The sequence below is a fragment of the Neospora caninum genome, chromosome VIIb (assembly GCF_000208865.1).
Source record: "Neospora caninum Liverpool complete genome, chromosome VIIb".
Classification (NCBI taxonomy): Eukaryota; Apicomplexa; class Conoidasida; order Eucoccidiorida; family Sarcocystidae; genus Neospora; species Neospora caninum.
This window is the reverse complement of record NC_018394.1, coordinates 32889-60875: the sequence shown is the minus strand read 5'-3', so window position 1 is coordinate 60875 and position 27987 is coordinate 32889. Positions and strand designations below refer to the sequence as shown.

The window sequence follows — 27987 nt, the reverse complement described above, 5'->3', positions numbered from 1 at the left end:
CCTTTCTTTTCTTCAGCGTAGCTACTTTCTTTTCCTCTCAAACAGCGCAGACGTTCTCAACGCTGTCAGGTCTTCTTGTCTTTCCGTTTCGTTTCCTCGCTCATGCTGTATGCCCATCGCACACATTTCCCTGGCCTTTTAGGAGGCACCGGTTCCGTGTCTTCTTTGCGCACACAAATCGCGACTTTTTCCACGATTTTCATTTTCCTGGCGGTCTTTTTGTCTTTCGTGTTCCTCGCTTCGTCTCTCCACAGCTACCACAGAAGATTGCCTCAGAGCGATGTACATGTCCATGTTGAAACGCGCTTCGTAGAAAAACCGAGGTCACGTTCTGCGTGACATTTTGCTACACTCTGTGTGCTGCAGCTGGGTTCCTGTATGTTTCTCTCGGTTCCATGCTCCAGTTCTCCTCGTCGTTCTTCGATTGTTTTCTCCTCTCGCTTGCCAAGCTCTCCTTCGTGGTCCTGTTGAGTTTCTCGCGGGTTTTAGCACCGGGTTCCCCTTTCTCCGCGTTTGAGGCAGCCCTTACTCGACACTCTCTGCCGTTCCCCTGACTCGGCCTCCCCAGAAGCGCTCCCCCGTGTTGGACCTTCTGCCCTGTTACACGTCTATGGAAGGCGAGAGGCCTTCTGGGGCCTACCCTTCTCGCGTGGAGGTAGAGCGGGGCTCTCGGCGGCGCCGAGGGCGCCAGACGGGTTGTCTAGATAGCCCGGTGTCTTCCACGTCTTCCGTTCCGCAGCCGAAGCGCGAGAGGCGGCGCCACGAGCGCCTTCAGGCTCGCCGAGGGCCCGAGTCGGAGGTTCCCCTATCCCTTCCGACGGGCGTCGCTCTGGCGGCGAGTCAAGACGCTTCGCAGGTGTCTCCGCAGACCGGGGCGAGCAGGCGTGGGCAACTGAGCTCTGCGGGCCCGTCGTCGGTTTCTTCGCGGCAGAGGTCCGTGTGCGCGGCGGAGAACAGGGCGAAAGATGGCGAAAATGGAGAAGAGAAGAGTGCCGCGTCCTCGCGGAAGCGAAAGATCGCAGACGTCGCCCTCAAAGACACGGAGGACGTCGCCAGGGTGACCCCGGCCAGGCGTTCGGCGCTTGTGGGCGCTGCCTCGCAAAGAAGAAAAGCGGCAAAGCGCGCAGCCAGAGGCGAGGTTTCGGCCCGAAGACGGTGCCGGAGAAATGGAGTCGAGGCTGGCGGACATGGGGCAGAGGAAGATGAGGGAGAAGATGGAGAACACAGAGACGGCGGGGCCGAAGACAGACAAGACTCAAGGAAGAGGAGCTCAGGGGACGAAGGGGCAAATGCCGCAGAGGGGGATAAATTGCTATCGGAGGACGGGGGAGAAGACGGGTTGCCGCTTTTGCCTTCGGGGCTTCCTTCTCTTCTTTCGGTCCCTCGAGCAACGCAGCGGAAGGCGGGCGAGGCGGTGTCCTCTTCGTCGCCTTGCTCGCGTAAGGCCGCGAGCGTCTCCGTCGGCAACGGAGAGGCGCCTGGAGACGGCGCACAGGCGTCCCCAGAACCCGATACCGGACGAGAGTGCGAACTCACAAGTGAAAGCGGCAGCAGTGGGTCGGGTAGCAGTCGCCGGACGAGGTCTTCGAGGCGCAGAAAACAGGAAGAAATGGAGGAAGGCAGCGGCGGAGAGACTCAGGCGGCAGCTCTAGAGTCTCTGGAAGAAGTCCAAAGTGATGAGCCCCAAAGACAACTGCCGAGGCGGGGACTGAGGAGGAGGCAGCCGGCGCTGGCAGAGAAGGGCACAGACGGTCAAGGCGAAGGCGAACTGGAGAAGTCAGAAAGGTGGCTGCAGACGGCAGACGTTCCGGAACTTCCTTGCCAAGCTAAGAAAGGGAGACGGGGAGTCAGTGGCGAGGAGGCAATCGACGCGGGTCCCAACAACCAGGAACGCGTTAAATCCGCGACGCACGACGCCCCAGCTGCTTCTCGTCCGGCGCCCCTTCCTTCTGTGGCAGCTCGTCCCTCTGCTGCTCCCTGCGTGTTTTCAAACGAACCGTTCTGCTCGCCTTGCGTCTGTTCGCCTGTCTCTCTGTACAACTCGCCAATGGCTGGGCACGCACCGTCGCCTGCGGCGGGGCCTCCGTCTCTGGGGTTTCCTTCTCCTCGCCGCTCTCACTTCTTCGAGCCGGTGTGCACTGGAGGTCGCGGGCGCTGGCGCCCCGGCGCCGACTCTGTCTCTCAGTGCACGCCGCAGACCTCCTTCCGCAAAGGGGACAGGTCGCGGGGTGTCGGGAGAGTGCAACGCGCGGGAGCGTACGAGTCGCCCCGGAGCATGCCGAACGGCGCGGACCCCGGCAGAAGCGACACAGGGCCCCTGGAGGGGAGCCGCAGCGCGGGGCATCCGCCGGCGGGTCGAAAGGAGACTCTGCGGCGGCGCCGGTCGCCCTCGCCTTGTGCGCGCCCCGCGAATGTGGCTTTGAGTCGGAGAGGCAGTGAAAGCAGCGCGCTGAGCGGGAGTGCCCTCATCGCGGTGACGGTCTCCTCCTTCCAGCACTTGCCCCCGCCTTTGTCTCCGTTCAAAGGGCCTCCGCGTCCCGGCGCGGCGGAGGCCGAGCGCAGGCGGAGAAGGCGGCAGAGGCGCGAGGAGGTGCAGCCAGAGGGAAGCCTCCGCGCGGAGGAAGCGCGCGGGCGCGAAACGAGCAAGGCGTCTGCCCCCAGCGGCGAAGTCCGAACGTGTGCGGGAAAGCCGGGAGAGACGGTCGACGACTTCTCAGACGACCTCTCTTCTCCGTGTCTGCCCTACTCACGCGAGGAAGAAGAGGAGAAGGCGCTCTTTCCGCACCCCCGCCGGCAAGCTCTGAAGCACGCGTGCTCCTCTGCCAGGAGCAGCTTAAGCAGACTCAGTTCGAGCAGCTGGCGCGGCGCCTTCTCGCCCTCTGCCGTGGGTCTGGGTCCTCCGGACGTGTGGGGCGCGTCGCCGTGTGCGAGCGACAGCAACTTCTTCGACGCCTCAGGGCGGATCTCCGCCTCGTTCTCGCCCTTTCCGTCCTCGCCGTGCTCCGCCAGCGTGCTTTGGGGCAGCACGAGTCCTACTCTGCTCGGCGCGGGCTCGGCGGGCTCGTACTTTGGGCAGAGCCTCTCTCTCGACTCCAGCACAAGCAGCCAAGTGTCCACGTCGTCTGCTTCGTCCTCGGTGGTCTTTGCGCAGCCGGTGCTCGTCAGGCGCGGCGATCGCGGGCGGAGTCGAGACAGCTTCGTGGCCGGGAGTGGAGACGGAGACAGTGACGGGTCACAGGCCCCGCCGAGGCGGAGTCTCCAAAAAAAGGGCCGGAAGCACTCGTCCACCGCCACTCGAACGAGTACTGGCGGCTGCGTGTTCCGCCCTCCTCGCCTCACGTCCCGAGGCGGTCGCGTGGGCGGTGTAGCCTCTGTCTTCAATCCGCCGGAGACAGGCCCCGCGGCCGTGCCGACCAGTGTCTCTGGCATCGGAGCCGCAGGGGTGACCACTCCGTGCCCTCGCCATTTCTCTCTTTTGCCGTCTCTCTCACGCTCAGGGTTCCTCCTGACCGGCTCCGCCATCCCCAATTCCTCAGGCGCTGCTGCTGCGCTGTCCTCTCAAAATCCATCGTCTTCTGCTGTTCCCCGGAACCCCCTCGCGAGCGACAACATGCTTCTCGCTGCGTCGTGGGGCGTCAGTTTCCACAGGACGAACGCCCGAGCCGGTGGGGCGACCTCCGGCTCGCTCTTGGGCTCCACAGCCTCCGGCGCGACGGGCGGCGCCATCCCTCAGTCTTCTCCTCTTGTTCGGCGTGCGCGACGGCTCTCTGAAGGAGACGCAGGAGACATCGGAGAAGATGGGGAGGCAGTGGGGACAGCCGCGCGGCCTGGCGGGGGGACGGTACCAGCGTCTGGCGGGGACGTGCGGAGAGACAGAGAGTGTGGGGTTTCCTCGGGAAGAAACCTCGAGACAGAGGAGGGAGACGAGGGACAGCGAGAAGGGCGGCGCAGCGGCGACGGCGCGGAATCGAAACGAAAGACGGGTGTAAGTGGCCTGGGGAAAAAAGAAGGGAAGAAGGGGAACCGGGCAGATCCCAGGGATAAGAAGGCTGCAAACCTTTCTGTATCACCGAAAGGCTCAAGAGAGAAAGGCAGGAATGCGGCGGGGGGAAGGGCTGGCGTTGCGCGCGAGGCGCCGCATTCGGCAGGAAAAGAAAATGTCGCATCCTGGGCAGGCGTTGAAGCGTGAAGAAAGGCAACACCAAGATTCTACGGCAAAACGGAGCCCGAGTGCCGAACAAACGGATTTGCGTGTACGGTTACCGGTTGCAGATCGTGGCTCAGAGAAGCGGTGGCGACAGCTGGCCGCACCACCCATGAGTTGTGTTGTGCGCGGCTAACATTCCCCCGCAGTGGTATTTGCGTTTCAGTGGCAGCTCGAGATGTTCAGAAGCGTGGCGCGTAGACGTAGATGCGTGTAACAAACGTCTGTCCCTTAGCAAGGTGGTTTGCAGCCTCTTTGTTCAACTCGTATTCACAAAATCGCAATCGGCATGTTCACTCACTGTTGGGACTGGCGTGCGAGACGAATCTAAACAGGCGCAAGCTCTGCATCCGAAAGTCTCTGTAAATTTGGACAGCTTCTGCGCAGCAAACGTTCTTGCGTCTGTGTACAGTGGCGAGGGATGATCCTCGAATCGTTTTGAGGGGATGCCTTTCCCTCAATTTTTTTCGAAAGGCAAAGCTCCTTGTCGGGAGCACGTGGTCTGTCGAGTGCGGAAGGAAGCAATAGCTTTTCCCGCGAATCTTCTCTTGGCGCAATTTTGCTCTCATTGGTTTTTTTTGTTCCAAGTGCACGCACCTGGCTCATGTGGATGTAGACACAATCGCAATCCGATTTCTTCTGCGGTCGAAAAGAGAGATGTTGAGGGATAATCATTTGGAAGGCAGGAGGGAAAGCATCTATCAAAAGCCTTGTACAACGAGGCTTCTGTATCTCAGACCTGTCTTTGCTCTTTCAAATATAATTTTTTTCTCGAGCTTCGAGAAGGGGACAGATGCCGTGTGAAGACGCAGGCGTCCTCTACAAACCTTGCTCTCTTGCACCCATCGTCGGCATAGAAGTTTCAGTCGTCTCAGAGATTGTCAACTGCCCTCAGCAAATATCAGCGGTGTATTTTCACAGCTTACTGGAAAGAGTGAAGTGTAGGAACTCCTTCGACAGCAATTTTAGTCACGTGTCTCACTTTTCCCTGGTACTAGATTCAACGTTTATGACGTCCCATATTGCCTATATGTCACTTGGGAGTATATGCATAGCCTTTCCTCGACGACCACGGTGAGCTCATAACATCATGAAACCCAGAAAGGAACGCAACTTCAGTAGGATCAGAGTCGAAAGTCTTCGCTTGCCACGATCCACACATGCCAGAGAAGCTGTCGTAAGAGAAAGTTTACAACGGCGACTGGAAGCAAGCGAATACATAGCATATCCGTGCGTTTTGCATCCCCCCGTAGACAGGACAGTTCCATGTACCTTCACTTAACGAAAAACCCTATACTGGGCCTCCGGTGGACAACTACGTACCGCAAACTCAATCAGGGACAGTTTTTGTCCGTATTTGGACTGAGTTTCTATGGCGTCATTTGCGACATCGTCGAAAGGGGAACCCGTCAAGGATGTTGAAGAGAATACAGTTTCAGCCTGTTTGTGTCATGGGTTCTTCCCCGTCCTCTCCCCTTCTTCCACGTAGACTTTTTCTGCCCGAACCGTCCCTCGGTTTTCCGCTGTTCACAGTATTACGTGTTTCCCTCCTTATCTCATGTATTCTTTGTTTATTCCTTTGACCTCCCTTCTCTTGTGGAGCTTCTTTCTCCTTTTCTCTGTTTTTGCGTTTTCTTCAAATATGTGGAGCAGAAGGCTTTTCGCTTTCACCTTTTCAATAGCCAAGTTTAACTGCTTGACTATTTCCCTTTCAGCATGAGGATTAAGGCTGGCGGCCACGTCGGCGAGAACGAGTAACCGTTCTGTCAATTGGATCTCCCCTAGGTGTCTCCACCGTGCACCGAAACTTCGATTTTATTCCGCCTCTGTGTACTTGGGTGCTGCCACTGGGTTTTAGGGTTTAGGGTTTAAGTATATATGTATGTATGTATATATATATATATATATATATATATTTGGAGAACGATACCAGACATCTATCTTCGAAAAGAGAGCGGTAGGTTACAGGCGGACCACAGAGACTAAGGAAAAAACACATTTTCAGGGGGTTCTCTAGCGAGTCGGTGGTTACCGTGAGTCATTGAACGGCATGTCTGTTTTTATTTTTTGGGGAATGCACCGACACTGCTCATCCACTGTTGATTTGGATGTGGACACCTGCGTAATATGTTCGTTAACGAGACTTAGGTGCTAGCGGAGACGTCTTCCTGTTCGTGCGCCTGAAAGGAGCAGAGAAAAGTGAAAACCCGTAATAAGACTTGGCTGCAAATCAGGGTGGCTGTCACCTAATCGGTGTTGGTTCGTCTCTGACGACTCCCCCGCGTAGCGTTTTCTACAGGGTGCTGCCTCGAGAGTTACGACCAAAATAATGCAACGAATATATATATATATATATATATATATATATTGGTCTAGCTGTCTTTGCATAGGGAATTAAATAATTCTTTTGTTGCCGAAGACAACACGGATTGATCGAACAAATAGATCGAATGCTACAGCACCGTGCCAGCAGCAGCCACACAGCCCCGTTTATCTGAGGTGGAGCAACTACGGGGTGTCGCTTGTTTACAGACTGCACAACGGAGGCGTTGCATTTGAGGCAATGCTCAACATGTTAAGACCGCTTCCCTCTCAAGAATGTGATGCCCTTCCGCCTCAGCAAGTTTTTTCTTCGCTTATTTTGTCACGGTACCTCTAACGTGATCTTCTGTGGTAAGTTCACACGTAGCATTGGATAGGGAAAAAATCTGAGCTATTGCTTTCTTGCTTTTTTCATACGAGGTGTACTACCTGCCCTGAAGAGCACTCGTTCGGTACATTGAATACAGGCCGCGTTGATGAGTGTCAATCGCCATTTTGTTACAGCGTTTTCGATTGTACACTACTATACAGTGCCATTCCTGTTGACTGTCATTGGGGGAACATGCTTTGGGTTTGTCAACGGTAAGCAGACCGCGCGGGTAACACTTTGCAAACGTGAATGTGCCTCATTTGAATCCCGCATTGCATACCCAGGTTACCTCATTTTTCTCTGTTTTCATGTTGTTCTGTAATAGGGCAATGTCTCGCTCCTTCTTTGTCCCTATTTCTGTCTCTTTTTCATTACTCTCCCGCCGGGCGTCGACCTCCTCGTACGTCGTTTTGGGCCTTGGCGCGAGAACCTGCATCGTGTTCCTTTCATGTTTTTGGGCATCTTTCAGTTTCTTGATCAAGAAGGAGGCAACGCTCTGCGCACAACGTTGTCAAACAACAAAACTCCGCGGAGAGTTCATGAGTTCTCACTTAGGCATGCTACAATATAGCGGCGAAACAGACATCCATGTCTCTGCCGTTGTGCAGAAACACACAGCTCACTCAAGAAGCAAGTTGTGGTCTCTTCAGCCGAACATATTTTCTGCTCCAGCAATAAAGACCGCTCTTCCGGTCATCTATAGAGAAAACGTATCTCATTTTTAGCTGGGTTCTGTGTCGCGTACTAGTCGTTTTGATTCCTGCGCCCGAGACACAAAATGCACGCATTCGTGCCGAATGGGCAATTCGTTATTTTGGCATGGACTCACCTTCAGATTCTTTACTTGTTCCTCCAAGTCGTGAACCCTTTGTTGATGCTGATGATTCGAAAGACGCTTCACTTCCAAGGAGAGACGGCTGCATTCATCCGCGTATGCCTGTCGATTACCCATAAAGGACATGCAGTTCGAGGGACTGCATTCGATCCATTGTCGGACCAAGCGAACTCACTTTTGTAGTGGGCTGCATCGACGACTCGCAACTGCCTATTCGGAAAGCCAGCGAATGGTTCCAGCAAAATGAGGGCGCATATAATTCCAAAAGGATATAGGTAGCAGTGCGGTCATCGCGCTTTTCACCAAAGATGGTTTCGTTCGATTTGGAAGCAGGACGGAGCCTCAGGATGTCATAGGTACAGACGCAAGTACTCGAGGGGTCACTACGTACAGCCTTGCTGCAGCTGGAAGTATCGAAAACGTGTTTGGAGAGACAATATCATCTTACAACAACACAAGTTTTAGCTCACTGTGACTGGGGGCACAAGATGCGCTGTTATATGTAGATGTTTAGCGATAAAATCCAATGGCCGACAATACGGGGGCACTGCAGATATACCTGCTTGAATGGGCCTTTGCTTTCACGATAGCACCGCTGTCGGTACATATTCCTTGCTGAACACAAGTTGTCAAACAGAGATTTCTACTGCCTTAGAACTACATGGTGAACTAGTAGAACCTGGCCGGCTTCCAGGCGGCGTCCCGAACATGTAGTTTATCAACGTACGGTCAGTTCAGCCTTCATCTCCTGCATGCGCGTGAATGACATATTGGACTTCAAGTACTCAATCAGCTGAAAGAGGGAACAGCGGTCCAAATCAGAACAGTATAAGAACCGGTTACTGCATAGTGTTTAAAGGGAAAATGTGGCGCGTGATTTTGGTAAAAGTATGGCCGTAGTACATGCCTCTTTGCAGCGCCTGGAAGCTTAATGGAGCAGCGGCGTAGAAAGCTAGTGTAACAGCCGAAAGTCCATGAATGCATGGTGCATCACAGAGCCGATGGCGAATCGAGAGACGTGCAGGCAAAACGGTAACCTAGCCCAATCTGAGTAATGAAAGCGGCACGCTGCCGAGCTGCGGTGCTTGAGGTGATACAGCGCCGATTTGATCAGCCGAATCTCACTTCAAACCTCGGCTACTTTCCCAACGGCAAGCGGACAACAGCGGGACGTACGCAGGAGATGAAGTGCAGCTAACCTAGAGTTGTACAAACAGTAGGGTATGGGAATAAGGACTGCTCAAAAGCGTGTCAAGGGTGTTGTGTGTTGTGTTGAATTTGTCTCCTATGAGCGACTTACCTTGTCTTTCTCATCGACAGCTGCTGCGGCTGCCATGTACATTTTGACATATTTCCTTGTTTTTTTTATGTCAAGGCAGACACGCTGGAGAAGCAACTCAGGAGGAGGAAGGACTGTCGGTTCTTCACTACTGAGTGACGCCTTCTTGGGGGCGTTTTGGCTTTGCGCGTCTGGAATTCTCGATGATACTGCTCCAATCTCTTCTGCCTCCCACGCATCGATCGACCCTGACGGGTCTGAGTCTGCGTAACTGTCTGGCACGCCAGAATTTTTCTGTGGATCGTGGGGAGGACCTCCGGTTGCGGAGTTTGATGACGGACCTTTCCTGCGCCTCTGCGGTCTCTGTTAATTGAACGCAACGAAGCGTCTATCGAATGCGAACGTTTGAGCTGCGTTGTCCTACGGTGTATCACAAAAAGGTTTGCGTCATACAAGGGCTGCCCAATAGTTTGCACGTGTCACTGTCCTCTGACCGGTGGCTCCGATACATGGCTTTGATCCTGCGGCTGACAACGAAATTTGAACGTACTGGAACATGTTTCTCCCCGGATAGAGTGAAGGGTTTTTGCAAACTAAACGCGAGGATCAAGCTGTGGAGGATAGACGACTGCCATATCCGTACTGAAACTCTTGTCTCCCCGCCTTGCACTGCTGTTGTGAATACTTGCCATGGCCCCAACCCCTGCATCCCACTGACGTTCTGTTTCAGTTGTTGGGCCTTCTGTAGCTTCTCGTTCCATGCGTCGGCGAACTGCTCCAGAAGCTTCATTTTCCTGTCAGGGACGAGGACGTCGAAATCAGAAGACGTTATATCACTTGCCCTCCAGCTATCCCTTGGACTGTAACACGGGTCAGCGAATTCTACGTGTCATCCTGCCTGTTCACTGAGCAGCGCTACGAGTCTGACTTGTAAACGACGGTGTTAGGCAGCGTGAAGATTGCAGGAACACGAATAAGGCGTTGTTCGGTTTCTTTGAATAAACATGTCAGTTTGTCAGCCTCAGTGTACGTAAACGGGGCTTTTTCGAATTACAAGAACAGTCATTCCCCAGCATTTCGACATAGTTCTGAGTTGATGCAGACAATCGCCGAGGTCTGCACGCATATATACGTTTTATGGATATGCACAGAGTCGTCCAATACGCAGCACCTTTCAAACGGATGGGACATACGTGTCCACCTTTGCGCGAATATCAGCTCAATATCAATGCACAAATGCTGAGCTAAGCGGCGCGATGCGAATGTTCTTTTTCTCGCACGTGCCTGCATATATCATTCTATGGGTAGGGTCCCAGGACTCAAATACTTGTCGAGTGATGATACTGCAGTGGATGTTTGCGCTGACCTGCTAAGTTCGCCTTCTGCCAAACGGCACTTCTGCCGGAGTCTTCCTAACTCCGCCTCATATTCGTGAAGCCTCTGCAAACCGGAGAGAACACAGTTCGTCCGGATCCTCTCACTTGCACCGTTGTACAAGGGTTCTTTCCGGACCCGGATTGATGTGGCTGCTGTCTGGTAGCCATGCTGGTCTGAAAAGGTCCATTGTAGTTTGATGCTGTCAATCGGAGTTTCAGGCACGTTCGTGTCAAGCTGTGGCCATCTTGTTCGTCGCTCAGGACAACTCTCTTTGCATACTCTACGTCTCTCCAAATCTACAGTTGTGAGACTACATTCTTCTAAATACGACATGTATAATCTACTTCACACCAAGTGAAATTTGGGTGGGCAGCGCGATGTAAGCAGAAATGCGCAGTGGGGCAGTTTTTCTGGCTGATCCCCAGATTCACCGTTTTCAGCGAAATGACCTCATTTTTGTACCGCTCCTTCGAGAAGTCATTCCTGGTGCTGTCGCAGAGAACTGGAAACGTACACACACGCCGCAGCAAACAGCCTCTTGGATGGACCTAAGGAAGCGCTGTTCTGTCATGAAATAGAGAGGTGCAATGTCGCCGCTACACATACCACATGCACTGCGGTACCTCTGGAGGTTCAGTTCAATTATCTTTATCCAAACAACCGATGCAGAACACGGATGCCAAGACATATAGAGGGCGAAACTGCAGCGGCAATCTTGAACACGTAAACAGCGCCTTTTGCAACTGCTTGCGGATATACATACTGTGTGCAAATTCACTGTTTTCGTTGGAATGCACGCCTGACACGTGACACCCCGGACAAGTTGCGTCTTTCCGTGTTCAGAGTGTCTGGTTAGCCCAACACGCCGCGCGATATGCAGGCACTCATGGTCTTTCCTGCCGTGATATCGCCCAACAGCAGCAACGATTGAGGCTTTCCATTCAACATTCTCGGCCGATGATGGTCAGCGGGATGCTGAATCACGTGCCACATTGCTTGACGAAAACATCAGTTGGACGCCGCGATCACCCTGTGGGCTAAACCTGTTTCTCCGTGTTAGCACGTATATGCTTACATAGTGAAGATCCCCGTGAACTAGTTGCCCGAGAGACCGGACCACGAGCGGCGACTGAAGCACCCGCTGTATCCGCAGCGATGGCACCGCTAGTGATTCGGCTGTTCCGTCTGCTGCTGTGTGCACTACTGAGTCGTCTTCCATCGTCACTGGGCCGACGGATTCCACCGGAGGAACCTGCGGTGGGTCTCCGATTTGCTGAGCTCTCTCTTGAATTGAAAGAACTAGATGGGCGTTTTGTCGCCTGAAGCTTGTTGTGCCGGAACGCCTCCAGCAGGCTTGCTGAGGAGGTAAGATGCAAGGCAGCTCATACACACACGTACATACGTATATACAGGGTCATTCATGCTTGGGGTTATGGCGTCTGTCAGACCATAGTAGTTTTGCTGCAGGTCAGTCGGTTTACATGCACCCTCGACTAGACTGCACAAACAGTCTAGCAAGCTGCAGTGCCCCGTTGAAAACAACATTGTGTGCGCATAACGATAAGGGCCACTACACTCTAGGGGAAAAAAAGCAATGCGCCCACTAGGAACACTTTGCATCCTCTTTTATTGGGACGCAAGATCTTGCGTGATGACTTTCAGGTGCCCCAGCCTCGGCATCAGACGTGTTCAGCATGTCCATATGCGTAGAGAGGGCACCCATTTCATGGCACTGTAACACAGAACCAGCCAGACAAGGAGCTAGCATCTAGCATTCACGAGAGAAAATGAAAATCAATGAGTGCCAAGAGGATGTCTCCATGTGTTCGCAGTTGTCCTCTTCTTTGCACTGAAGCGGTCTACACGCGTTCATCCAGGTATTCTCACTGAAGCCACCTGCATATGACAAGCGCGGCGGCTGCAACCCTGACCACACCCATGAGCATCAAACCATAATTGAGCTTGAGTGGCTTCCATTCGCACTGTATGGAAAAACTCGGAGATTTAGGTTCCTCACAACAAACGTCACATTGAGTTCCCGACGGCAAGCATGACCTGGAATGTCTGTGATGAGTCCTGGCCTGTATGATGGTTGCGTCAAACCGGTGGACCCGGCCTTGGGTCAGCAGGTCAACAAGGCCCTGGCGAACGCCTAGTGTGGTTTTGAGACAACACATGAAGAGGAACCTTTTTCGCCTGACACAGGTGGGCACCCGGCATCTACTTGTGGAACTGGTATATTTTCTATACGCCGCAACAAAGCAGCTGCAGCCTCACCTCCAGGTAGGCCCCCTGCGGACCCTGTTTCCGCCATTAAAATCGCCAGCGTTTGCGATGAGTTAATGACTTCCGCCTTCGAGAGGACATGCCCTTCCAAAGAGTCTTCACTCGTCAGCGACCACCCAGACAACGAGACTTAAAATGTCACAGTGTACTTTCAAATCGATACTCTGTCGGTCCATGCGCACGCCCCAGCATCGCGGAAGGCGGGGCCCGGCATGGAACTGGACGATGCGCTGGGAGGCTCGGCTTTAACGGACATAGAGTTGTTGGCGCAAGTCACGGCTATCGTTTTGGAAGAGTGAAAACAATCTCCTCGAAAAGAAGTAGTTAAGCCGTAAATTTCCTCACCGCCACGTTATTGGCACGTAACTCTTGTGTGGCGGTGTGCCCCCGTTTGCTGCAAGCATGTCGATTGTGGGGCTCATACGCGATTGGCTTTGGCAGTTTGACGTGCCCCATTCCTGTATTGTAGCGTGTCTTTTCTAAACTGCCGTAAGCGGATGAGGCAAATTAGGAAGCGTGAAAGCCTGTGATGACGAGAGAGGCGAGCACCCAGACAACGAAAGCGGTTTTCGAATGCTGTACTTCTACTGGATCAACAGTTCACTCACTTTCGTGCAGAAGCCAAGAAGAGAACTGTGTACTTTTAGAGTGCGATGTAATGCAGGAGCCGATGGGGCATCCTGCAGGATGTGGAACTGTGGCCTCTTCAGCTGAAGCAAAAGTAGCGTAAAACTACGGGAGAAGCCACCGCGTGGCTCCCCAACGGTACCACGCGAAACCGGCAGCGCAAAGTAAAAATCGCGCTGACGGAGTCTGAGTGTTGAAAAAAGATGAGCGAGCATGAAGAACGAATACGATCTACGTCTACATCTGAAGTTTGAAGAGGTTGCAAAGCCTCACCTGTGACCGTGGTGGTACTACGAAGTCTCTCGAGCACCTAATCACTGCAACAGCAACCTATTTTACGCCCAACTGCACAGGAACGAAGTGCGACAACCCAGCTATGAATAAGACCAATTTAACCAGAGCTTATTACGCTGCCAACTCCAAGGGGCATTAAAGGAGCGTTAGGCACGCATCTGCTTCAAAATACTGCAGAGTAATTTCACCAACCGTCGTTTACCTCAGGCACGCTCCGAGGGTAGGTGGCAACGTGTAATGTTGAGCGAGCAATTTATGCCCTGTTCACTACCCTAAATGGCCTCTAAATTTTCAGCTGCTCCACCCTGGCTCCGCAGAATTGAAGCTACGATTTTCTTTACGTTATGCCCAGGAGGATGCCAGATTACCTTGTTTATCTTTGTTATATTAATACATGGTGTTCAATTGGTTTTTTTCCCCAATAGTTACCTTAACTACACGTGGAGACTTCTGACCAAACTACCAGACAGCACCATAAAGCTACCACAGTGTGTTAAGTGAACGGCGGTAACCTTGTGCGCTGTCATATATGACGACACCATTGGTCGGAATATCTACACGTGTCCAGCTTCCGGTTCATCGTTGAAGCTGGAATCTCAACAAGACACAGCGGGACTTCTGGAATCGCTCTGCCTAACAAAAGTGATCGACGGGAAAGCCGGAGACAACCGTGAATATTGGCAGGCCTATCTCCGACAGCACTGACACCGCAGGGATTAGAGAAGAAAGTTGGCAGGCAAGTGTGGAAAGGGTGGAAACAGTAGGATTCTGCTGGCGACAACGGACTCGCCTACAGCAGGCCGGTTTTGCTCGCCAAAAGCAGAAAACCGGAAAAGAGCAGAGGTACAAGTAGGTAGCCAAAGAAAGGAGCGCATCAGCCATGTTAGCCACAGGATTAGCTTGCTGAAAAATATCGTTTTCGCAGACGAGGGCACTCGCATTTTGTTTCGCCAGTCGGCTAGGCGCCACCGTGTCGCCCCCGCGTTCGACGTTGCGTTACTGTTGTCCCCTGGCGAAACGTTCCGCCAGCCCCGTTTCCACGAAACCTTCGGCCTTCTCGGCCGCGGTCCCCTACAATGCTCCGCTTCGAAACAGGAGAGTCATCCCGATACGCGGAATGTAGTCCTGTCCCAAAGACTTCTTCTACCGACACGTTAAGACACAGGCGCTGGCACGTGTGAGTAAGGTCTGCTGCCTAAACAGAAGACAGCGGCACAACACGACACCCGCGCCAATATAAAAGAGCCATTTCTTACTGTGGGAAGCAAGAACAAATTGGCAGAGACTACAGCGCTTTGCCATGTTGCAAGAACTTCGACCAAACATCGAGGGCCGAGCCTCGTCAGTCACATATTCTGTATTGTTATATATCCAGATATGTACCAGTCACGAACGTAGCATATACTTCCACGACCAACACCTGAAGTTACACTTCTGAAGTCGTGTCATTCGCCCTCGATTAGCCTTTGACCTGCTTCACTTGTGACTCCTGTTTTATCTTTCTCTTCCGACTTTCCCGTTTTGTCGTACTCACCGTGCGTCTGGCCTCTTCGACTACTGCCTCGATGCCATCCGGCTCGTTCCGCCACAGGATCTACGGCAGGCACGCGAGAGGAGGAACCGAGCAAGCAGTAAAATGTTTCAGACGGAATGTGAGAGCCCTGCACCCCCTGTGTACAACGGATGCGTCTGAGCAGCGAAGTAGAGAACATGCCGACCATAAAAAATTTGTCTTTGGACGACGTGGCAGTAGTGTAACCATACGTGAACCAGACAGACTCGGGATCGTTCAGGCGTTTTCAAGCGTGATACTCTGTTTTAGCACACGTGCCAGTACATTACACATTGCAATAGCACCGGTCCACATTGGCTACATTCACATGCAGTCAAGAATGTAGGTGTATACACATTTGTTCAGTTATTTCGGAGAAAGAACCGTGACAACTTGAATAGCTCCACTACAGTGTTCGGGCTCGGGATGCGCACGGTTCAAGAGGTTTTCCCCGGATAAGTATAAGGCACAGCGAGCCGGGAAATCGAGTACATTTCTCCAGAAAGTGAAAAACTGCGGTTAGTGAAATCTGAAGCAATATATAGTAGCTCACGCTCACATTTCGGACAGGAGCGACTGTTCAACGGATGAGTGAAAAACGAGGAAATGCTGTGAGTTCACAAAGGACGGAACAGTTTTTCTTACGTCATTCACTCCGTCGTAGCGGAAGGGTAGCGTGCGACTTTCAATCACAGCAACGACGTCTTCTCTTAGAGCTGAATAAATGAAGAAACAAAAGGAACAGCCGCGTGTTCTCCAGTAAAATGACAGGGATCAAAACCAGGTCATTTCACATGAGTGTATGTAGTCAAACACGTTATCGCACAAAATCCACCCCGAACGACAGAGTCTGAACCATCATCGTGATTGTTGTCGACATATATGGATATATAGACATAAATTACATGGCGATACATGACAGCACCCGAACGCGACAACAGGAAACACACACATCCTTCGGTTATCCTGTTTTAAGGGCGGATGGCAAACGATCAGAATATCCACATGTCATTTTCCCATCCGATAAATTCTTCTTACCGGCAGCAGAGTGTTGAGGGAAGGCTTCAAGGAGTGTTGACAGAGTGAGAGAACTATATGCGGTGGTGAACTCCAGAACTGCATTTCTGCGTATTTCTCGGAGAAGGTGCGCCGTGCATTCTTCCCCAAGAAGAAGATCGCGTTCGAACGCGGGCTGAGGACCCAACAAAGCATGAAAGAAGACGGAGGAAATGTGCCAGAGAGGAAGCCGAAAACCACCAGAAACGGCGAGAATGGGAAAGAGACGCCGGAAAGAATGACGATCGAGGAAGACGAGAAAGGCGGAGAAACGACGAGTAGGAACACCAATGAATAGGGACCCAGGCTGAGCAAGATTTGGAAAGTGGACAACGGAGGAAGCGAAGCAAACAGGGAGACAAAAAAGGCAGAGATACATGTCGGAAAATGAAAATTGATACGCGATATCGTCACGCCTGCACACAAGGAAGAGCAGAACGTTCGCTCTTCGCATGCAAAAGGTCGCGGGTTCATGTCCCGATCGCCAACAGGAGGAAAGGGACGCGGGCCGTTCCCCAGCACAAAAAAGAGACAAACGAAGAAAAGCTAAAAGGAGGACCGAATTCAGGACACACCCTAGAGGGGGATCATGTTGCCAATTACGGGTGACACGACAGAACGTAGCGACGATTGAAGCAACACCAGGAAGCCAGCAAAGGCAGGCCAGCCCAAAACACAGTCGTGCAAGAAGTCTGGTAAAGGGCAACCACCATTCGAGACTCAAGGGACTAGAGCTTTTGAACAGCAGAAAAAAACCATTCTCGAGCTTTCTCCATTTAGCTCTACACACATCTCAGGCGCGGTGCACGCTCGGTCAAGCTCGAGCTCAACTTGCTGGTCGCCACCTGTCTGTCCGCTAACACTCTCCGGTCTGCCTCTCGCTCCCCCCCTTCATCTCTCCTGTTGTTCTCTCTTTCGAACAGACAGAGCTTGTTTTTCTTCCCCTTTTCTCTGCCTCGTTTCTGCAGACTGTCGTCTCTCTGTCCACTGCTCTGACGTCGGTTTCGGAAGTTTTCCTCTGCCCGGTCGACGGCATTTCTCCTGCCTGCGCATGCCAGCCTCCTCGGATCTTGAATGTTTTGATTTTCAATTCTGTAGGTTCCGCTATTTGACCGTATAAACCCCCCCCCCTTCCCCGCCGCCATATACACCTCTCTACTCCGGTATGCGTACGCTCTCCTCGTGTATCCTCTATCGCCGTTTCTGGCGCTTTGGGCCTGCCTGTTTGTTCCCATACCGTCATATCGCATATGACTTTGAAGGCCTGCTCAAAGTCGGACAGCGAGAACAGCACTGCAGCCTGAAGTGCTACAGGACTCGGTTCCAGCACTTTCCTGAGAGGCGCATCTTCTGCAAGCTGCACCGACAATCCCATGACGACACAGGACAGATTTGTGATTTTGCGCCGTCATGGCGTCGAACAACCAGCTCCGAAGAAGCAAATCAAAGATGGAAAATACGGCGACAAAGCGATTCTCATGGGATTCGCTATATGCTCTGCTGGGGGACGTTGTTTCGAGGGGCAAAAGACGAGACGTGATACAAGGGTACTTTGGTCGCCTCGGACGTACAAAGACAAGCATAGGGCGCAGGATGGTGGCCATTCACTGTGTACAAAAAATAGGAATGTGGATGGCATTGGGACTACTACGCTCTGGGTGAGGACGTTTTCGTCCAACTTCACGCCACTTGATAGAAACCCCCACTGGTACAAGAATCCAAGTTCTGTCCAGTCTGCGGGCTTTTGCCTCTTCTCAGTTCCTGAGTGCCCTTTTAGCAAAATCTAGGCATGTGGGGCCTCTACTTACTTGCTCTTTTAGTTCTTCTCTGGTGTTGACGGCGAGGCAGCAGAGCATGGCGTACATAGCAACGTCTTCGGGTGTACATACACCAAGAATCGATCCAGTGCGTTTCAGTGCAGGGCCCGCGGCCGCAGCAAAACTCCCAGCGCCAGTTTCCGCCATTCCACGTCCTGCTTCCGAAAAGGAATGGAAGTCGGCAGCGGCCGTCGCCACTTTGTGAGATCCCTCTTGAAGTGTAGGAGACGCTTGCAGAGGGAGTCCCCCGTTCACGGAAATTGCAGACTGTGTAGCCACTGCGTCGAACGCGCGCGCGTACACTCTAGCGTTGACGTTTCGCAGTGCGTCGGCAGCTGCGCAGATATCGCCTGACCGAAGACGCTCCAGACTGTGCAGCAAAAGAAAGATGCAAAGGGATACGCACGGAGGATACGACTAGCCGCGGAAGAGCGAGCGAGACACCTTTTCCCGCTGGACGTAGGATGGAAAAGAGAGCCATGGTGAAGAGTGGGAACGGCAGCCACGTCCTCAACAGAACTTCCGCCATGCAACAGAAACTACAACCAGCGGTTTCTCAATTCGCATAGAAACGGAGCCCAAAAGCGGGACGCACGTCAGAAGAGAGCACGTGAACAGTACCTTCACGTATCTCTGCCTGTGGGGGGATAGAATAGGGGGGGACACTCGGAGGTGGAAGTAGGCGCGAGGCAACGCGGGAAGACGATAGAACCAGAAACGGTTAAAACTTGTACACCCGCCACGTTACAGAAACACGGGTCGAATGAAGACAGATCCTCTCGCTCGGAAGCAAACGACAACCGCGTGGAGGCCACTTGGAGTCGTTTTTCTTGTATGAACACCTGTTTCCTCTGGTTTGTTTCTCTCTTTGTCCCCCTCCCTCTTCGTCGCCTTTGACTGCTTCCAGGTGTCGGCATTCGCTGCCCTCTCAGACATACCCTTTTACCACATCAGACACAGCACGGTAAGGGGCTAAAGGCCCTATAGTGCCTCGTGGCTCAGCGCGCACAGCGTTCCAGACTCCGCCTCTGACGAGGTGACCAGAACGCGCTCCCTCTCCGTAACCAGGTTCGCCCCTCGACTCGCCGGATCGCTGGGAGACACTGTGATGCTCTCCCGATTCACTCGGGCCCGCTGGTCCATCGATGGAAGCACGAGACGACGAAGCGGAGGATGCCTGAGGACACGAGAAGAGACGGCGGCAGTAAACGGAGCAACAAGAGTGGAATGCTAGCACCAGCGGCGCTCCCCGAAACGAGAATGCGGCAACAAACGCAAAGGGGAACAAACATGTTGTGCGGGCATCAAACCCCGCGAGGACGACGCAGACACCACAACGGTTCGCACGCTGTCCCCCACGAGAAAAGAGGCACGTGCGGACTACACAGTCGCCTCGTCTTCCACACGCCCATGCTGCTCAGGAAAACGCTGGAAGGAAGCAGTGCGGTTCCGCTTAAGGGATACGCACCGACGAAGACGAGCGAGGTCCTGCGTCGGGATCACAGCGTGCGTGATGTCCCGGTACATTTGCACCGACAGTCAAGTCGAGCAAATTGGTCCATCGGGTGAGGCACGGGCGAAGAACGGAGAAGGCCGTGGACTCAAGTGAAAGCAGGGCGCATGTGGCTCCGAGGTTCGCGTACTGAAGCATGCAGAGGAGAGAGAGGGAATATCAACTCGGGAAAACAAAGGAAAAAGATATGAGGCGACCGAGGACGTCGACGTCAACCGCCGACAGACGGACGAAGGCAGAGGGCGGTACCCTCGATGAACTCCAGTTTGAAACGGTAACACAGAGTAGTGCTAGATCCCCCACAGTCAACAAGAACATATGTATACGTGATTGGTATGCGAGCACAGGTACACATACAGAATTCATTTCCGTCTTTCCCGGGTGGGTGATCATTTCTGTCTATTCGGTGGTGTGCGTGTCTCCACTACGCGATTGCTGGCACGAGCAAGCTCGCCTGTGTCGACACCTGAACATCAAAATATACAGCCCGGTTAAACAATAAGCTAACACCCGGAGATGCGTGTGCAGCTTGCCTCGATGTCATTTGGATATTCGTCGAAGTCTAGTCGACCTCCTTCAAGAACTTGCAGCACTTCCTGAGCACATAACCACGAATGCGGACGACGCTGAAAACTGAAATTGCGACAGAATTTGGTGGCGAGATGACGAAAGACCAAGCGTTCACCTGAAATGCCGAACGAGTGGAACAAGACACTTTCATTCGTGATGAATTTGTGCAGTACACAGATCTGTGTGCAGTTCATCCGGGACACAGCCACATCTCTTGAAGTTCTCGAGGATGTTTCCGCGTTGCTGCTACCACTTTTCGAGAGCAGGAACAGACAGGTACTCTCCCCGTGAAATGGTAGTTATTGCTTTTTAGCTTTCGTCGAAACGCATAAATCAAGACTGCAGGGAAGAGCAAGACGGAGGCAAACCAAAGATCGAGGAACGGGTGTACGCAAGACACACACAAAGTTAGGAGACGAAAATCGAAGAGGAATACACGATACAGAGGGGCGACACAGGACGGAGGAAAAGAAGATCGTGAGACGAAGAGAGACACGGAAGAAAAGGAAGACTCCGGACAAAATTAGGGAGAGCGGATAAAAACTGCAAGAGGGGAAGCAAACGCACCAGGAAGTCCCCTTGAGCCATGAGGAAATCTGCAACCTCCATCAGTGTGCGTCGTCGCACAGGTCCCAGATGTGTAGTGTGGGCCTGTTGCATGGCCTGAACAAATCCACAAATGTGAAGAGGGGAAGGAATCAGAAAAGGAGGTGTTTCCGTTCCGAGATGAAAGCGTGATATCGGTATATTGAGGCGGGTGGCGATGGATATCCCTGTCGTCACGGTACTGTCCACCGCGAAGAGCAGCCAGAATACGCCTACCCACGCCAACGAAGGGTACGGGCAGACAAACGTGTACCTACGTGGTGTGATTGGCTCATTTAAGCATTCACCTGGAGTGTAGAAAACGGAGACAATGGACGGCGCAAAAGCACGCCCTAAGCACCTTTCTATATACCCATGGTCAGATACATGGTAGAGCATGTACTCGGATGTTGATAATATCGCATCTAGACGCAGGGTCATGACCATACCCGCACAAGCCTCTCGCGCATGTCCGGCATGCCGTCACCGCATTCGTTGACGAACGCTGCATTGTAAAGCTTCCGAATTTCCTCGTCTCGCTCCTCGCGAGCTCGATCTCGATGGGGAAGTGAACGTTTGTCGTTCAGGGTACCCGTACTCTCAGCGGCGCAGAGAACGCGGTGCTCGTCCCAGAGGCGCCGTGCCTGCGCATGCGCTGCGGCATTCCTCTGCCGCTGGCTCGCCTCCAGTAGCAGGCAACACTAAAGGATACCCGCGAGGGGGGACAAAGGCACCAAGACACACACAGCACACGACTGAGAGAGTTAGAACGACTGCAGAGGTCACGTCCGAACGCGTGTGGTCACAAACAGATTTCCCGAGTGAGAGCAATCTCCTCCCCACCAGCGAAGTAGGCAACACCAGGAGCGAGAAAGAACCTCATGGGCAGCTGGTGTTTCCTCTTACGCCTTGAAAGATGAGTGCTTCCAGTTCATCAAGCTGTCTCGCTCTCTGCTGGGGTTCTGTTCCTCCCTGCTCTTCTGCCGCTATGCGTTGTCTGTCCTCTCCAGCCTCTGTCTCCGGCTGTCCTTCACGGGGGTTTGATGCGCTTCTCCGCAGCTCTTGGCTCTGGTGGCGCCGCTGCTGCTTCACGGCAACCCGGACAAAATGAAGCAGACGGGGGATACACACAACATCAGGATAGTCAGCAAACGCTTCAGCAACACTTTTCGCAGACGGGACTGTTGCAGCTGCCCAGAAGGCATTTTCTTTCTCCTCTGGTCCGTCGCTGTCCGGCACGCACAGCAGCCGCGCCATGCTGCATGTAAGGAGGTGAACCACGGGGAAATAGGGGAGAAGACAAAAGGAAGATAGCGGCTGAGGAACAAAAAGAGACGGAAGACGAGAGAGAGGAGTAGAGAGCGCGGTGGCGGGCGGGAGAGACACATGCGATAGACAGGGGCTTTGAAGAACTAGGGCACGGGCGAGAGAATCTGAAGGAAGAAGAGGCCCGGAAGCGGAGACACTGAGTACGGCGCAGCAACGAAGCAGGACGCGACACGGTAGGCAGCCGAATAGACGGCAAAGGAAATGAAGAGCCTAAACTACTAAGAGAGAGCAGGCGACGGAATATATATATATATATATATATATATATGTACGAGAAGGTGACTTCGAGGGGATTGAGGGAACTGCCACACGAAAGAGGAGATAAGGGAGGCCGTCTCCCTCGAAGGCGAGACAGACAAGTCGATACGGGAAAGAAATGCGTGAACAGGCGTAGAGAAAAGAGCAGGAACGAATTCAGCTTTGAAGAAAAGCTGAATTCGTTCCACGTTTTGTGGTGGGTGGTTTACGGAGCCGAAAGACGGTGGAGACCCTGGCGCTTGGACGATCAATTTTCACAAAACAGCTTACAGCAAAGGATGACGAACCAGGCAAGGACGAAAATGGACGGCAAGAGGAGGAAACGGGTTTCAACAGTGAACCAAATACAACATTATAACGAGTGGCACGATGAGAGAGCGTTCAACCCGACTCCTTCAATGTCGAAATGGAGAACATGTGCCCATGAGCTGCATTCATGTTGTTGGTCCGCCGAGCGTATCAAGGGAGAGAAAAATAGCGAACAGCCGGCTGAGGACGGTCCCAGGTCATCTTGTATAGCAGAGAAACTACAGTAAGACGTTGGATTACCACATTCGAAGAGCAATTCTATAGTCTCAGTTTCCTACATAACTGAGAGCCTTCAACACAGAAGAATGGATGCATTTCGGTTACACCGTTGCTTCCGAAGATACACGTTTTGACGAGCTAGCAAAGTGTGCTCGGTGTGTTTAGCTGGCACCTGCACTATGCACAGTTATTCGTTCCAGACAGGCACGATGAGATGACGGCGACTAAGGTGGGCTCCACAAAGCGAGTCCACAGTATAGAAAATGACGGGGAAACTGCAGATAACGAACGACCAGCGCGATAGAATTCTAATTTTGGAAAGTGTGTTTTGTTCACCATGTGCCGCGAAAACGGGTATATAGCGCATGCAAATCGGGTTTTTTTGCATGCCTTGCTTCGACGAGGCAATTTGTTATCTTCGATACCGGCAGACACCAACCGGGGAAACCCCAAATCTCAACGACGGGCTGACCACCTCAGGGATTCAGTTGTCCAATAAGACACGTGTTATATTGGAAACTGCGTTCGATTCAATCGACAATATTTGTTTATTTGCGCCTCGCCTCGGCAAAAAAAAGGTTTGCTCGGTCGCGTAGTCACCGCCGGACGGCGGATCTCGCGCACGAAACCCATGGCACACTAATGCGTTGGGAATGCACAGATGCACCATGGATATCCCCCTCACAGACAGGGGATGTGTTTTGGGTTTAATTTTTTTGTCGCATTTGCTTTCGTTCCAGCGGGTCATGGTGAATCCGATTACGGAACTCTGGCGGATTGACTCACGAATCGGGACACGAGTAGCCAAGTGACCTCGCTCGCAATAAACGATTTTGAGCAATCTAACGAATTTTCAAGTGTGACTTGAAGTCGGGTCGTGGTTATAGGATTTTGTCAGAGACGTCCGAGAAGTTGAAAGTAGTTTCACGCGTTGTGCCTTGGCTGTAGTGTAGTAGCTGCGTACACGTGCTGGGATGCTGAAGCGAGCGGGCAGCTTTCCCGCGCTTTCCACACGGCATGGACTAGGGTCGCAAAAAAAGCCGTCACATTTGTACATTGCTGATGCTCTATCAACTTCGTGTGTCTCTTCAGCCTCCACATGGGATAGAGAGCACCGACAGCTACTGTTACGATCAGCAGTAACCCAAATTCGCTACAAGGCGTCGAGTAGAATGAAAAGCGTAAGAGGCTTTGAAATACTATTTTTGGCAGTGGCGCGCTTGAAACTGATGCCAGCAACTCGTCTGTGTAACGCACATAATGACGTGTGTAGTGTGTTTCAAAGGATACGTGGAAAAGTATATCGGTGCTCCCCAGTCGTAAGGGGGAATACTACTAAAAAAATCAGTGATTGTCCCCAAGTAAGAGACGGCGGCAGCCAAACGGTCACAACGCTATCGACGGGTCGCACAGACGTGCATACGTCTTTCAAGGGTTTCTGAACCACGAGGACGCAAGAGTCAGGTTATTCCAACACGCCATACCCCACCGCATCTTGAAGAACAAGGACACACATGAAGTTTAGGGCTTAAGGTTTCGGAGTTAAATCATGGGGGGTTTTAGTTTATGAATTTTCAGGATTTATGGTTTTGGGGTTCAGGCTGTGTGCGCTAACCAGCGTTCAGGCATAAGTATCGGAACAACTCCACTCTTCATGCCAGCTGTTGGGCAGACGCACACAGGAGACATCGACGTCTCTTAGCCCGTGAGAGTGCCTTGTTACGAAAAACCTCTGAAATACTACGGAAAGGATGAAGTGATGATGGTTCTGATGCCCATTCCCATGAGGATACCTGGGCTAGCCGAGGGTGTACGACAAACTCCCATCCAAAAGAATTTTTGATGCACGGACTTCGTCGTAAGCCATGACCACGCTGGCATGAGCATGCTCATATGAAAAGGGTGAGTGCAACGTGAAGCCAAGTGACGCCGTCGAGTACGTATTTCTAACAGGGACGTCTACTGCAGTGTCGGGACGGCTATACGACCGTGGCTCCGTGGCCGAGAGACAAGCTGACATTGAAAGCTCTGTTGTATTTATGACTTCCTTGAGCAGTTTATCATCGCCTGCCGCAACATAATATGTCGTTAGGTGCTCTATACCGGAATGGTCAGCCGCGTTAGTTCTCCAACACGACAGTCACCTAGGCTGTAGATGTCTCGCCTCTTTACCTTAGATTGTCTCCACACTCCGACGCGACAGTCACGGTTTTTCCGATGAAGCTCACCTTGCATCTTCCGGTGAACGGGATTTGTGGATCGGACCCGTACTCTCTATACTCAGCAAAAGAAGGTGGTGCTTTTGCACAGCGTGTGCGTCCTCTTTCGGACAACGCTGCGTTGCTCCACCTCTCCGCAAACTGATTTTGTTAATGAGTAACACAGAAAGAAATGCTACGACCCTTACGTGGCGCAAGGGCTACTACCATTTCGCGGTGGATTTGGGAACTGTTCCGGTTTTTGGTAACTCGCATGTGTCAGCGCTAGTCGTGAGTGGATAATGTAACGGCAGCTGATGCATCTGCAGCCCAGTCTGCTTTCTATACCTTACATTGAACTGCTCTGCCGCCGATATGTTGCTTTTGAGGTTTTACCCATTCTAGAGGAGACCCTAGGACTGAATGCACCTCGCATGTACGGGTTCCATCGGTTCACAAGCAACTTATTGGACTCGTACGATGCCCAACTTACCTACCGTTGTAGCTGCACAGCCTGCTTCAGCTGGTAGAAATATGTTTCCTCTCTACAGCATGGATTGGGGTGCAAGTCACTGTCTCACGCCTAGAGATGGTTTATGGTGGAGAGGCCACTGTTCGGCTAATGAGGTCAAGGAGGCCGAAACGGCTGTCACGAAGACCATATCGGGAACACAGTTCAGGCGATTACTTTAGGAGAGGCAAAACGTCCGCACGTGTCTGTCTTTCCCGGAAGTGGTAGATGAACTCATACTTTTTTTCAAGCCAAACGTGAGGTCCCTGTATCACTTCACCGGACTGCACTGTTCCGGTGAGAGGAGCTCCCGCCATTCGGTACCACGATGGTGGCCGCACCCGTATCTTTGCTTAGTCACATATGAAGACTTTGTTAGTGACGGTACGCCAGCATGGTGTTCGCGGGTTCACTGTGCTTTCGCACACGTAGCATCTAGCATGGTACCACTCTGTCGTACGTCTTCCCAAGGTGGTGACAAAACGACGATAAGGGAAACATGGTATCGGAGGCAGCAGTATCAGGTAGCCTTTGGGAGCAGGAGTTACAGATTTCCCCCAATCCCATTTATGCGTGTACGATGACGTGGGACCAAGCGACGTTGCTGGGCTTACGTGTCCGGTTTTCGCCGTGTTGGATTTTCGTGCAAAGCTTGATTTCCGGGATGTTCCTCAGGCTGGTGAGACCTGGGTTTCCACTCGAACGTGGAACACTGTTGTGTAAGATATTGCAGAATATGTCAGATAAGAACGCCCATGCTCATGTTCTGGAAGCTGGACTGTCTGCGAGAGACGAATAAACTAGGCACATACCTCTTTTGCACGGGGATGTCATCCGTCAGCAGTCGCAAAGAGGACTGGGATTCTAACAGGAGGACAGGAGTTGTGACATTGTCTCGCCTATCCTATGGTGAAATCCTCATCATTTGAGGTGCGGGCCTGTGCGGTAAATCTCCAGTCACACATAGGTGTCGCTTCGCGTAACCATGGATTCAGATCATCCGTCGGCCACCTGGCAGACATATGTTCGGCTTTTTCTCCTTTGTCTCACGGCGCTGTGTCTCTCTCACGGGCAGTGTACGCTGCTGTCGGCTTTCCGCTAATATGAGCTTTGGTCGGCTATATGCTGACGTCAAAGTTATGGTACACTGGGCATTCAGATCTCATTGACTAAACCTCCAATGAACCAATCAGTAGCATCTGGATTTAAACTATCAAAGTAGTACTTAATGGAGATGCATTGGTCAACCCAGACGACTACCAAATGAAGAAATGTGCCAGCACATAGAGAAGCCATGAGTATTTCAAACAGGTTTCATTGCAAGAGAAGCTTCGTAACTGTCAGCGCATTTGCCTAGCGTCCTACGTGATGCTTTCATGAGTCAGAAAACGAGATTGTCCACATTTTTTGAACGGGGGACTATTGGTCTCACCGTTTGGTAGTGTCGTGTCGTGTCTTGGTGGCGGCGATGGAGCCAGGCACACGATTCTTTCCCTCGGGATTGTATGCAATATAGTGAGTGTAATGGTAGAACGGCACGATGCAGGTGCCGCAGGGGGCGATATGGGTAGGCGGTAGCAGAAAACGGTTTGTCGACTGCTAGGTATTGGTGGAGTCAATCATTGTGCTGCGATGGAACATCTAACAGTGTTCCACACGTGCGGGGACCATGTTGGAGTTAGGTGAACTAGAGAACCAGAGGATGCAGCAGCGGTACCTATGTTTTCATACTGCACTGTCTCCTGGGCGATCGCTTGCGGCGCATTTGGTGGCATCGCCCCGCCGAGGACAAAAGTGTCGCCATATGCGGATCAGGTCGGTACCCTTCAGGGTGCCCGGTGTTGTCGCTGACTGGCTGAGGTCGGCCTCTTCAGGTCGTTTCCTAGCCTCCAGTTCCATGTATTTTACACGCGATTAGATTTCTGGCTGCCCTACTCCCCCCTTCAGCACATAGTAATCATCTCCGACCACAGAATGTGTCGGTGACATGAGGCAGGAAATGTGTGTTTCTCCGTCAACAGCGGATAGGCAAGGTTGGCGACGGGGCGATCGTGCTTCGTGAATGAGTGCAATGGAGTCATGCTGACGATTCTTGACCCTGGTGTAATGTATATTGATACGGTTAGCGTTGGTGGAGGGTGGGTGGTACCGCAGGGGTGAGAGGGGGAGGGCCGTGGCAGGAAGCGGTTCTTTGTATGGGGATTGATGGGTGGTTGAGGCGTCTCTTCCGGTGGAGGCTCCAGGCAGATGCTAGAAGCGACATAAAAGCGTTCGTTCTTTGCGGGTACCCGCCTCTCTCTCTCAACAAAGGCGTGCGTAGATTCTAGAAGGGTGCAGCGCGTGGTGGAATAAGGGAGATATCCGGCCTTCCTGACGCCATCTATTTTCACTGTACGGGGCTCTGCCCACCGGCCGCAAGAGTTTGACGTTTTCGAAAACTGACGGTTGCTGGTTTAAGATGCTACCCCTTTCCCTA

The 27987-nt window shown here is 52.5% G+C and overlaps 3 protein-coding genes across 3 annotated transcripts; 1 reads left to right on the top strand and 2 right to left on the bottom strand.

Moving 5' to 3' along the window:
• Positions 1-610: 610 nt before the first annotated feature.
• On the top strand, positions 611-4189 carry NCLIV_023870 (conserved hypothetical protein; the record flags this gene model as incomplete). The annotated part of the gene is made up of 1 exon (XM_003882581.1): positions 611-4189. One exon carries the CDS (start codon positions 611-613, stop codon positions 4187-4189), a length of 3579 nt encoding a protein of 1192 aa, XP_003882630.1.
• Positions 4190-6348: 2159 nt separating this feature from the next.
• NCLIV_023860 (hypothetical protein) lies at positions 6349-9073 on the bottom strand (the record flags this gene model as incomplete). Its single annotated transcript, XM_003882580.1, has 5 exons — positions 6349-6384; positions 7186-7392; positions 7726-7833; positions 8459-8524; positions 9032-9073. The coding sequence occupies 5 exons, from the start codon at positions 9071-9073 to the stop codon at positions 6349-6351; spliced, it is 459 nt and encodes a 152-aa protein (XP_003882629.1).
• Positions 9074-14590: 5517 nt separating this feature from the next.
• Positions 14591-21944, bottom strand: NCLIV_023850 (conserved hypothetical protein; the record flags this gene model as incomplete). Its single annotated transcript, XM_003882579.1, has 9 exons — positions 14591-14665; positions 15792-15862; positions 16185-16338; positions 17440-17559; positions 18011-18389; positions 18958-19196; positions 20066-20128; positions 21137-21388; positions 21594-21944. The coding sequence occupies 9 exons, from the start codon at positions 21942-21944 to the stop codon at positions 14591-14593; spliced, it is 1704 nt and encodes a 567-aa protein (XP_003882628.1).
• Between the last annotated feature and the right edge of the window lie 6043 nt (positions 21945-27987).